The 13201-nt window shown below is 40.1% G+C and overlaps 1 protein-coding gene across 1 annotated transcript in view; it reads left to right on the top strand.

Annotated features, from left to right (window-relative positions):
* Positions 1-13201, top strand: part of LOC134531319 (protein Wnt-5b-like) — a 151716-nt gene that overhangs the window by 85733 nt on the left and 52782 nt on the right. The window contains exon 5 of the mRNA XM_063367014.1: positions 794-896. Within this exon, the coding sequence (XP_063223084.1) occupies positions 794-896 (103 nt within the window). The remainder of the gene's footprint in view (positions 1-793; positions 897-13201) is intronic.

The raw sequence follows: 13201 nt of genomic DNA, 5'->3' as shown, positions 1-13201 counted from the left end.
TTCTTTGTCAAATAAAAAACTGTAATTAGTTATTTTTATGAAAATTTAATTTTTCCATAAATTTGCAACTATGGTTTGTCAGTGTGTAAGTGTGTTGTTTTGTGTTAGCTCTCCCTATTTGTTCATTAACAATGCAAATAATGAGTAAGCTACGTTATAAACTATATATAATTTCATTCAAGTATCTACAAAAATATTTAAAAAAATACTTAACTGCAAGCTTGAATTAGAGGCTATGAAAAATTAAAAAAAAAAAAAAAAAAACTGTAGATAAATATAAAATCATGTATGTATTTAATTTGAAAAGAAAATAAATTTTAATGTCCCCAGTATAGTACAAAAAGTGTATTTTATTATTTGTGTACATTGTCATATTAAAAATAATAATATTTCCTTTCATGGAATATTCGGGAAAATTTTTATGCACCAGAATTGGCATGAAGGGTAATTGTACGCAACATAAATTTAGTGCGTACGATTACCCACTCAAGTCGGTAATCGTACGCAATACATATTTTAATAGTTTAAGTAAAAAAAAACACACTTCCCTTTGAAACAATGTACTAATACTCGGCTATATTTAAACTGACTTAATGTCGCTATGCTACAAATTAATTACATTGCTTTTAAACTTTATTAACAGAAATACAATGTGTCAAAGGTAAGTGCGTGCAGTTACCCTAGTTAAACATTAAACTTAATAACATGAGACACCAGAAGTGTCTCACAGGGAACTTGAACTGCGGGGAGTACTGGGACAACACACGGCAGTTGTCTCCGTGTGGTGTTGCAGGCGGTGATCAAGATGTCGCGCGTGACGTGCAAGTGCCACGGCGTGTCGGGGTCGTGCAGCCTCATCACGTGCTGGCAGCAGCTCGCGCCCTTCAGGGAGGTCGGTGAGTACCCTCCGCGCCTCGAGGCAACCCGCCAGGCCTTTATGTCATATAACAATTACATATTACCTGCACATTTAGTACCTAACTGAGAGAAAGGTTTGTTTGCCTCAACAAAATGTGTGTTTATATATGGCGAAATATATATATTTTGTTAATTCAAACTTTTTTTTTTTGTAGTAGGAAAGATTCTGTCGACCCAACAAAATGATGTCGTCAACTCAAATAAATATCTATTTGGTTAGGTGTAACAAATCATTTTTGTTTCTTACCGAGTTTGGTTAAGCTAACAAAATATTTTGTTCCACCAAGTAAATATTTGTTTCGCCATATACAAACAAATATTTGTTTGATTCAAACAAACCTTTTTCTGAGTGTAAACATATCTTAATTTATAATATAACCAGTAACCTAATAAAATGTATATAATTTAAAATATATTATGTTTTTATTAAATATGCTCTTATTAATAATTATTATTATTACACAAAGATTTCACCCCGCAGGGAACCGAACCCTGATCGCCTTGGGGAGGGGCGAGTGATTTTACCACTCAAACACCGAGGACTCTCCCTTTTTTTTAAATTATCAACTCGCTTATAAAAAAATTTCGTATTTCGTGAAAAAGTACATTAAACATTCATTGAGTCGAATTACAGTCCTACATTTAATAATTTCAACAAAATAAACACCATATTTTACATTTTTTTTTAGGACAGTACTTATTGCAATCTGTAGCCAGTGATGTTCGTCATGCTCTTAGTACAAGAATCTGTCTACATCATCACTAGGTTATGGTCGAAGCTATATCCCGGTCTGCTGTGCATGCGCGCCCAGCCAGAAAAAAAAAACGCGCAAGTGTCGTGCACAAATAGGGAAGCCTAAAATACACTAATACCCCTCCTCCCCTTCCACAAAAACATTATTCCCTTAAACAGTATCTAACACATCCAAAATTCGTCGCTCACTCGTGAAAATTCACGGTCGTGATAAAAAAAACACAATTTTGCAAACATTACTATATTAGACACAATTATAGAGCATTTTAAATGTACATAACCTGACCCAACAAACTGTTATTATTAGTAACTATGACCTAGCCTCACAAAAACCTAACCTCACAGGGAAACAAAACTATTTTTTTGCGAATGTTAAAAATAAACTTAGCTGGTATTTTAAGTTTTGTTTATGTAACTGACCTAACATAACCAAACGTTATTTGATGTACGTGAGAAAACATACTCCCCCGAAAAAAAAAATAAGAACGCGCGAGATTTTAATTTATGCAACAGTTCTAACCTAACCTATGGGCTAATTTTCTTTTAAAGAAAAAAATATATATTTGATTTTGAACGAACGCGGACTGTTCGTGGTCAGTCTCGATCACAGTGAATGTTAGGTTTCTCTCATAAACCGGTCGTTAACGTCACGTTGCGTTATTTACTCCTGCGGGCTCTTGTTCCTCATCTACTGACGGCGCACCTGGCGAGATATCCCCCCCCCTCCCCTCCTCGGTGACACAGACCTTCCCCTCCTCCAACCATCTTGTCGCTTTCTCGCGCTGTCGCGACAGCCGCCTTTTATCGACGCGTATTTCACGTTTACAGCCGGCCGTCACACGGTGTTACTGTTGACGTCCCCGCCTGCGCGCGGTGTCCCCTCCTCCTCCCCCCCTCATGTTATTGCCGCGTCGTCTCCACGGTCAACAGAGTGAACAAAGGCGACCGCATACGATACGGTGGATGCGGCGTCTCTTTGATCTGCCCGCGTGCTCGACAGTTGGCGGTCGAGAGGTCCTTCCACCATGTCCGAGCGATGGTAAACATTCGCTTCACAACTTATTGCGTTGCCATGTCGAATTGATAATATTTAGTTTAGAAATATTCCCATGAACATACGCCATTGCTTGTTTGCACCGGTTCGTCGTAGAACACGGGTGCGTGACCGCCACGCGCGTTGGAAGTGAAACTTCACACATAAGAGGGATAGGATATTTTTAGGGTATACTTATAATATTTGAAACAGTTATCATGCGTTGAAAATAAACCTTTATTTACTCATGAAGAAAAAAAAAAATTAATCACAGTAGCTAATTATTTGTTGCATGGTGAGGATTAAAAATTTTAAAAAAAATTGCCTGCAACTAGAAAACTACGACTGAATTAAATTGCGGCTTTTTTTAATTCATAACCGTGATTAATTGGCCTATCAACACTTCTGCTTACGTGTCAACACTAATCACTCAAATGTATTTTTTTAAATGAATTATACATAATTAAAATAGATTTTCTAAAACATGAAACTTCTTTTATTGCTGCTTGGAATGCAATTGTTAATTATCAAGTGAGAGATTATTTTTGAATTGGGATTCACGTTCTTCATACGGTATAAGAAAGTTAGTTTTCAACTTGTCTGGCGCTGGTCTTAATACGTATGAGTATTTTTTTTTTTTTTTTTAATATTTTTAAACATTATTATTAGTTTAATAATATGAGATTTTATAATTTTCAAATCAAATTCTCACGAGAATATTTTATTTTGTTATGGCCCGCAGGCCATAGGTTTGTCATCACTGCACCAGGAGAATACATTTTGCTGGCGAGAGCGTGGCGGATTTTCAACAGCTCATTTAATTCAAGAACGTGAACTAGGCTTTAAAATTACTTTATCTAGACGTCCGAAATATTCGCTTCTTCAGAGATGAGAAAGTCAAACTTCACAGCAATGTGATTTCTCGCATTGTGGCTACGATATGCAAAAAAAAAAAAATCAAAACTTTTTATTTTCGCCTGAGTTGCTCGTGTTTACGACCGGCTATGAATATCGTCCATAAATGTGAACTAGCTTGAAATTCACTTCACCCATGCTAAATCGTGCAATATAAATATGAGTGCATTCAGACGTTTTGTGCGATGACTAAAGTGGCAAAGATCACGCTTATAGTTTAAGTTACTAATTGGGATAGTAATTTGATCTGGCACTCTCCTCTGACTCTCTGCCGCAACTTGTCTCCACATCTCGAACTGTGAGCTTACTCTAGATCTGTATCCATCCTCGTATCTTCATAAATGCCCTCCACACTGTCAAGTTTTCGTCATCAAAAATTTTTGAAAATAAAATTTATGAAGTATTATCGAGCAAAAAAAAATTCTAGTTTTCTCCATATGGTTAAGTTATATAAATAACCTCCTAAATCTTTTAAATCCTGTCACGCTATCGATGTTAATGATTGGACTGTGCTATTTCAAATATTTATAATTTTAACTTAATCGAAAATTAAAATATTGTTTTTAAGTTGTTTGATAAATTACGAACTATTGTAAATAACAAGCAGAGAGCACACGGTACAACGGCAACAATTTTATTTATAACAAATTTATTAGAATAATATGCAGATGATTATACCCACGAAAATCGACGTAATGTTGACGCCACGCTTGAAACATATTCAGATGGTTCCATGGTCCTATATAAACACATAAAGATTACAACGAGCCTCGCAAACACACTTATAACAGGAGCAAAACCTATAATTACTATTCTCGCGCCTTCACTAAAATTACAAATGGCCGCACTGTGTCGCTTTAACCAAAGGCAGCAAACTAAGCATGGCGTTACCATTGAAACTCTGGTGCGTTCGGGGTCGTTACCACAACGCAGGAATACCATAACGCCGAATGTCAAAATTGACCACAACGCCGACAGCTAGAAAACTGCTGTGTACCACAACGCCGAAATAACAACTGAATTTATTTGTGTCTGTTCCTTAAATGTACCTTAACGCCGAAATACCACAATCAAACCTAACCTTACCTAACCTAACCTAACCTAACTTAACCTATCCTAGCCTAGCCTAGCCTAACCTAACCTAGCCTAAACTAACCTAGTCTAACCTAACCTAGTCCAACCTAATCTAGTCTAACCTAACCTAGTCTAACCTAACCTAGTCTAACCTAACATTTGTGGCAGTCCTGCAATGACATTTTTTGGCGTTAGTGTATTTCATCGTTGTGGTAATTCGGCTTTGTGGTACACAGCCGTTTTCTAGCTGTCGGCGTTGTGGTCAATTGGTCATTTCGGCGTTGTGGTATTTCGGCGTTGTGGTATTTCGGCGTTGTGGTATTTCGGCGTTGTGGTGCGTCTTCGTGCGTTCGCCTCGGCCGTCACTCGGGCCGGGTGAGTCTCTCCCCAGGACACAGGCTGTCGGTCCACGGGTTGACACTGCCGGGCCTTCAGGCCGCTGGGTCCCAAAGGCCTCGGCTCATAGTGAAGAACCAATGGAGTGATGGGGAGGGCTCTCCGGCTGTGGTAATGGGTGCACCCGGGCGTGAAACAACACTGTAAGCTCCGGGGCACCGGAGCCGGTGGGGTATCCGAGGATCTGGCCCTACGGTACCGGGTCCCGAGTAGTCTTCTGAGCCCTGGAGCTGTGGCAGTTAAAGCATTAGCTAATGGTACAACAGACCGCACAGACCAACAAGTGCTCAGAAAGTCTGTGCTGATGTAGTGTGAGGTGACCCTTCCTGATGTGTGTCTCAACTCGCGACTCGTCTCCTGACGTTCCTCATGCATGAACCGTAGCAGCGAGTGCCCGGCGCCAGTGTTGGTGTCGCTCCTGGCAAGTATCCCAGTACGGAAGTATGCGAGTGAGTAGGCACTCAAGTGTGCTATGTACGAACTTGTTGTTGAGCGTTGCTGCTGCCCTCTGTGTTTCCGGCAAGTTATTTGGTAGTTAAAAAGTGGTACGTGAATTCGCGTCACTGTTCGTTGCCTTTTGAGCATTAATTACACTTTGGTTGCACTCTGATGACATCGCTTTGACTGGCCTTACAATAGAGTAGGATAAAATGGAAAGGAATGAAATAAAACATCCGGCCCACTCATCACTCCGACTATTCCGGCTCGGATGCCCGGGAAGGAAGAGAGTGAAGGACACAACGTGGGCGGGCTGAGGCTTCGTCGCTAATGAGGGTAGTGGCGCCTCATCTGGGTTGCAGATCGCTGGGAGACCTTCATCGTCGGCGGCCGAACACACCAGAATCTCATATGGAAATGTGACTTCCGCGGGCGGGGTGGGCCGTTGGAAAGGAGAACGGGCGAGAAGAAGGGCGTGAGGCTGTATTTCCTGTGATCGTCACGTGGCGGCGCCAGCGCGGCAGGAAGTTAACACGGAACACTTTTATTTTTTCCGGGAACCCCCGCAGTTGTCAGCCGCAAGGACACTCCCTTACCACTTCTACCACCACCATTTCCTCCTTCCTTCTAGCACATCTCTCTCCTCCATCACCACCACCACCGCTTCCCCTGGACCGACCACAACTATGGTCCCGTAATTACACACGCTTGACAACAATCGTCGACGTAATGACAGGTTCGCTCAGGTACAGTCGGCCGGAGACACGCCCGCCGCCGACACGGTGACACGTTTAAGTCGCCCACCGAGTCAGGTCTGCATTTGTTAGTGTAAGTGAACCGGGACGATAGGTGCGACGCTCGCTGGTGCCTCTAGCGCGGTATCGCCCCAGAGCGCAAGGCTGTGGACTGGCGCGTAGTCTTCTCGTCGTGCATCATGGGGAAACTATGATATTTGAGTAGTAACCAGTAGTGGCCCTGGACTATACTGCTCTTATCCTTCGGAGAGGGTCTTACAGAGTGCTGAACCCTGGGGGAGGGGGGGGGGGGGGTGGTAGAATAGTTCCTTCAAGAGAAAAGAGAAAAATTTGCAAAAAAAAAAAAAAAAACTCTTTATATCAACATTTCCAAGCCAACCAGGAACTTGAATTTTAACGATCATGGTTTAAAATATTTATTTATATCTTAAAAGTGCTAACATGAATAACAGTAAAGACGAATTTTACGTTATTAAAATATAAAAAAATATATTTTTTCACGTAATATAATGAAATTGTTCTACAGTTTAATAACAATCATTTTACTTTACAAGTGCGTCGGTATAGTGAAATAGCTAGCTTGGGGCCCCGAGCGGTTGTCCGACTTGCCCAGGTCTGGAGCGCCCCTGGTGGAGAAATAAAGACAAAGTTGTGATGCAAGTCCTTTGAGTAATTTCAGAAATCTGTAGCGGGTGATTCGTGCGTCAGTGCTATTCTGAAAACATGAGTTTTTCCCTTTTTAACTCTCTTAAAAATTCAGTTTTTAAAACGAACTACAGAAACATAAATACTCATGCGCCCTTGGCGCATTATTAAATGCTTTGCGTTAACATATCTGTCTCTGAAATTCTGAGCAGTTTCCAAATCGGGGTTTCATCTGAAGCACAACAGACCGTATGTGTGCCCAGATGGGTGGGTCCCATCAGCACACCTGCACTCTCCATGGAGGAAAACTTCATTTTCACGACATATATGTACATTAATTTTTTTTCTTACTTTGGCTTAAAACATTTGCGACATTGCTAATTAATCCAAGCGTATGTTGATATTCTTAAGTGCTCTTATAAAACAAATACAACATTATTATTTAAGTTCTGAAATTTAGTACGAAAGTTTTAAAATACACGTACATCTCTGTGCCACTCGCCTGATGTTAAACACCATTGCCACAGGTGTGTTAGATTCTCACGATGCTTACGTGTCACCTTACTTGAATACGTTTCTTGGCACGTTTTCAACTTAGGTATTACATTTTTTCTGAACGGAAAATACGATAAAAATATAATACACGCGTATCTTACGTTGCCAAGGCTTCTCAGTTATTATAAATATCTGTACGGTAAGCCTTCTGTTCACAGGGACGAGAGCCTGTAAGCTGTGCCCTAAGGGATTTTTTGTTTCCATGTGTGTTTCAAGTATTTTTTTTTCAGCTCATGGTCTACGCCCCCATAAAATAATTAGCTGAAGCGTAGTGTTTGCATTGTGCAAACTGTTTAAAAATTTCTTTTTTTATGAAAGTGGCTGTGTTTAACGACAAAAATTCTAATTCATCTTACTTATCAATCATAATCAGACATGGCCGAGCTCCATTTATGACATATTTTGGGCGGGAAAAACATGACTGTGGTAAGGTGAAAAAATAAAGTGATTTCAAATATGTCGCAGCATGCCGAAATTTGGATAATTCCTAACTGCGTGGTGTTATCGTCTAAAAATAAATTGATTTTTCGTAAGGGTATTTTTCTTGTGTGATTTCCTTTAAATTTAGAAGCAGAGAGGCTCTCCACCCTCTGTTAGTTTGGGTGAAGCCCGGGGGGGAGGGAGGGGGGGTGAAGTCCACGCACAGTTGGTGGGCTCGCCATTACCATGTCCATTCCATCCCACTTTTTTTTTTCGCCCGGTAGTTGCTTTGGGTGTGTTCGTCCTGGGAGATATTGCGATGCGGTTTATTCCTCTCCCTTCATAATTTTTTCCTCCACACGTTCAAACCGGTTTTACGTGCCACTTCGAGGTCAGAATAAAAACAATAGTTTTTTTTTACGTGAATTAATATTAATTTGTCCATATTTAAGAACATTTTAAAATGTCTCTGGAGATTAACAAACCCAATTTTTATTTTATTTACGATCACCCGTAAAACGAAAAAAAAAAAATTTTTTTTGCAAGAGTTTTAATTATGTTAACATACATAACCTAAACTAACGTCTACTTTTGCAACAGCAAAAAATAAAATGGATGCGAGGATGTCACACGCGTTAAAAGTCACAGACGGAGGGATATAACAGTTGAAGGGTACACAGATGTCTGAAACACTGCCCAAGTATACAAGCATGCAAGTGTATCAAACTAAGGGCATATATGTTTCGCAAAAAGATTTCCAGATCAGCTGTGTGGCAAAACACTGAAGCATTGTCTGTGTTTCGTGATTGGTTGATATTCTTCGCTACACGAAAAACAGCATTTTTGTGCGGAAGCAAACTCGTCCTGATTGGCCAGGTCAAAGGTGGCAATGGCTTCTCTTGCAGACGGACGCCAGTTACAGAGAAGAAACTGTTGGCACAGGCACACTTTATTGCAGTCCAACGATATCTGAGATTGTTTCGCGAAAAACGCATTCCCCAAATGGTCAAATGCGGAAGTATGCGAGAGAGAAAAAAATGCGATTTTGTAAGTATGTGAGTGTACTAAAGTGAAAATATGACATCGGTCGCTGTTTGTGCCATCAGTGTTGTCGGCGAGTAATTTGCGTTGCTCTTTTCGTTACAATGTGAACGTAACTTTTTCTTTCGTTGCGCTGTGGTGACGTCATTACCTCGACTTACCCCTCTGGCTGTAAGGAAGATTTATTAAAAAAAAAGTCAAGGTTGCGCAAATGTTGTTTATTCGGGTGTCTGACTCTGGGTCTATGGATGTTGCGTTCCTCCGCTCGGAACTGCCTCGGGCCGCGACCGCCACAGCTCTATCACGAGGAGCGGCGGGCCAATGGGGAAAGGCTTCACGCGGAGCCGCACGCACGCCAACATGGCATTCCTCCTCGATTTATTATTCCGTTCTCACGCCTGTTTAGCTGTGTGCTAACCATGGAGGTAGCCAGGGGCGTAACCAGGGGGGGGGGGTTAGGGGTTCAAACCCCCCCTTAGCACCAAATCTTTAATTAATTTCTTATTCATCACTCAAACAAATTTCATATTAAAATTAATAAAATTTTTACCATTACAATATTTAAATTTAAATACCGAAAACTGCAAAAAAAATAGCACTATTTTACACCTTAAAATCCAAATTTTCCCGGGGGAGAACCCCCGGACCCCCCGCTTTAATACGGGGGAGGGGCCATGCTTCTTAACACCCCCCATAAACAAATCCTGGCTACGCCATTGGAGGTAGCACGTCAAGGGGTGGGCGTGGGCAGACTTTACCATGTTAATGACTGAAGTCAAAACGGAAACGACCTCCCAACGACCCTTTCACACTTGGATAGCAAAAAAAATATTTCTATTTGTAAACATCTTAGCTCTCGGTACACGGTATTTGGTAGAATTAATTTCATGAAAATGGAACGCAAGTCGATGAGCCGAAATGTGTAAACAAGATGGCGGACCAACGTGTAGACTCATAAACACGTATATAGTCACATTCCTAAAAATTAAGCGACATGCAAAACGAATTGGTGTGCCAAATGTAACTTTATGATAGTGAAACTACCCTGGTATTTATTTGTTAAAACTAAAATAGTGATAGTAAAAGTAATCTTATGTTTTAAAATACATACGAAAACTGGCATGTGATCGATTGTATTAAATATTCTCCTTCTCAATAGGCTTAGTAGCTTGTTGACATCCAGGCACGTGGTTCAAATCTCGACACTCGAAAAACTTTCTTTTACTTTATTTCATAACATTATAATAATATTATATAATAATCATGTTTTACCAGCTCAATAAGGTTAATGTTTGTTTGTAGGAAGTAATTACATTAGTTTTTAGGAAGTGATTTCAGTCGTTTAAGAAAAAACAAGTATACAAACATATACTTAGTGTTATAATAGGAGTTTAAAATGTTTCTGGTTAATATTTCGTAATGCCATAGAAGCTTTAAAGAACTAACTGTTAAGTGAATTTTAACAAAATTGACAGTATTTTCATGTAATTTCTTGTCGAAAATCAGGTCTAAACCCTGGGTTTAAAATTTTTCTATTTTTTTTTTTTTTTGCTTTTATCGGACCCGATTCTAATAGATTAAAATGTCCTGTTGTTTCATGCTGCTATCTGCGCGTAATGGTGGCGATCAACGTTTATGATTCAGGCAGCGAATTCTAGTGGCGGGCGCCAAAATTACGTGTATGATCTGAGTCCAGAAATTCTGTTACTTTAAAAACGAATATTTTATATGAGTATATTTATTGCGCTCTGTATCATTTTAAAGAATTCTGCGTTAAATTTCGTGTCCGAGTTTCGTGTTATAAGTGTATCTGTAAAATTAACAACATGAGAGTACACGAATTTGCTCTTTACCGAGCTCTGGTGAATGCGAAAAGACACTCTTAATATTTTATAATTAGATGTTTGACGCTTTTTACTTCCAGGTGTATTGTTAAAATATTTTCATATACCCTAATACTTACTACAGTATGACATTTATTGATTCTTCCTAGCGAGTTCATTTCAAGCTCTAAATATAGTAGAGGCATGTGATTTTTGTGAGAGTAAAGAACCTGTACACTCGTCAGACTGCAATAAGTTGTACTCGTTCCAGCGTTTTTTTTGTCGCTGTAATTGGTGGCATCCTGCAAGAGAATCAATTGCCATATTTGGTCGGGCTATTAAGGGCGCGTTTGCTTCAGCACTGAATGGCTGTGATTAGTGTGCGGATAGTGGGCGTGCACCAGATATAATTCAACCAATCCAATCACAAAAATAAGGGGGGTGGGGGTTGCCTGTAAAGTCGGTTTACGGACGATATTTTACGTGATAACGTCATTGGAAAACATCGATGATAAATTGCATACATTTATGAATTGAATTATTATCACTGAATTATCATTATTTTGTATACTAAATAAAAGCAGTTGAATTTTTATACGATCGTTTATATGAGATAATAATTTTTTAGTCAAAATTGTAACATAACCTATTATTACTGCACTTCCGACCGATGCTTTTTTTTTAAATAATCAAAGAACAAATATATGACATTATATCGCTAATCAAATTATGAAAATGCAAGAATTAATTACCTTTTTGCCGCAATTGTTGTTGAATAAACAATGGAAAACACATTAACCTTTCACTTCACTTTATAAACAGTTGACAAAACAGTTCACGTGTAGGTTGTGTGCTGCCGCTGTCTCTCTTCTACTCCGACGCATCGGCCGATGGAGTGGAAGAGAGAAGGTGGTACCACACGATTCAACTTTTTGTTCAATTTGAGGAATGCGTCAAGCGCGAGCAGTAGCGCAAGTGACGCATGCCACTATCGCGTGTGTTATTTCCTGGAATTTGGTAGCGCACGGCTGTGCTCAAGGAGTCCCGCCGTCAGTGGTAATCCCGTGCGTCTTCGTCAGTCGCTTTCTGGCGGGCTATCGGTTTCCTTCTATTGCAATTGTAGAATGTCGGAAAATATGGCTGCTTTTGTAATTTGTGGCCTGACAAGATCTAGCAAGTAATTTAAATCCACCGGAGACATTCTCGTAAAGTTTTTGAATAACTCATTGTCATCTTGTCGTAGTTCACGAATTATTGCATTGCTCCGTTGTTTGTAATAATTTCGCATCCACATTTTGCTTTTCTTCCTGCGACTTCTGCCGAGCAATATGTAGACCGCACACACTCCCGCACCCACAATTGCATTAACAGACATCGAATAAGCACTCAAAACATTCACGCCTTCACTTTTGATACAATATGTCTCTATGACGCATGCGTTGCTGCACAGACGTGTGGGAACAACCTACGCGTGCCTTGAATTCACTGAGCGCTTTCAACTTGCGTCGTTCAACATTCTCCAAGTTGCATGCGCAAGGCGCATGTAACTGTTGAAACGTGTGGTACCAGCTATGCGTCACAAGCCGATCGTGCCTCTCTATCGCTTGTTCCGCGCTCTCGCTTACACGCTCGGCTCAGGTGGTACGTGACAATGAGTCATGCTTTTTTGTTCGTGCACCCGGCGTTCATCGATTTATAAGACGTTATCACGTCAAAAAAAATACTATTCTACAGTGCCTTAACACGCAAACATGCCCAGAGATAGGGAAAATTCAAGGATTCATTTCATATTATGCTGAAATTCAAATAATTATGCATTTGCACAGATTATGCAATTGATTCACTGCAAATCCGGAGAACTCTGGGCCAAATAGAGCCCACCAATCAATGAAGTATCGAATCACAAGTTTCCCACGTTGAGATGCCTCAAAAGTCAGTAGTTGTTGAACAGATGACAATAACCCAAGTGTGCAGAGGATAGTGAAGTCTATCCTGGAGGTCATTCAACCCGCGAATTTTTACAGTCCCAGAAAATGCCGCTTCTTATTAGTAGGAACAGGAAAAATTTGCTATTTCAAAGACAAGTAGGATATAACTCCTCGATCGTCTATGCAATTCGGGCAAATTACATCTGCTCTTGGCTTCTGACTAGTGACACGTGTTAACTGGGATGGTCGTGATTCGATACATCTTTGGTTGAAATTTTTCATTGGCTCAGAGTCCTTCACATAAACTGTAGCCCAATTACTGAAACCTAAATAAGACAAACGTATTTGGATTCTAGACTACTGCGAAATGAATCCGCGAATTTTTCAGGGGCCTACTTAGTAGACAACAGGCGCGTCAGCCCGCAGTCTACTTACTAACAAACATTTAGCATATTATCTAGCTTTTATACAGCTACGGTTTGGTTCTTATATTCATTTGCTAACCA

This window comes from Bacillus rossius, chromosome 3, assembly GCF_032445375.1.
Source record: "Bacillus rossius redtenbacheri isolate Brsri chromosome 3, Brsri_v3, whole genome shotgun sequence".
In the NCBI taxonomy this organism is placed as follows: Eukaryota; Metazoa; Arthropoda; class Insecta; order Phasmatodea; family Bacillidae; genus Bacillus; species Bacillus rossius.
Note: the sequence above shows the minus strand (reverse complement) of the source record. Positions and strands in the feature narration are given on the sequence as shown.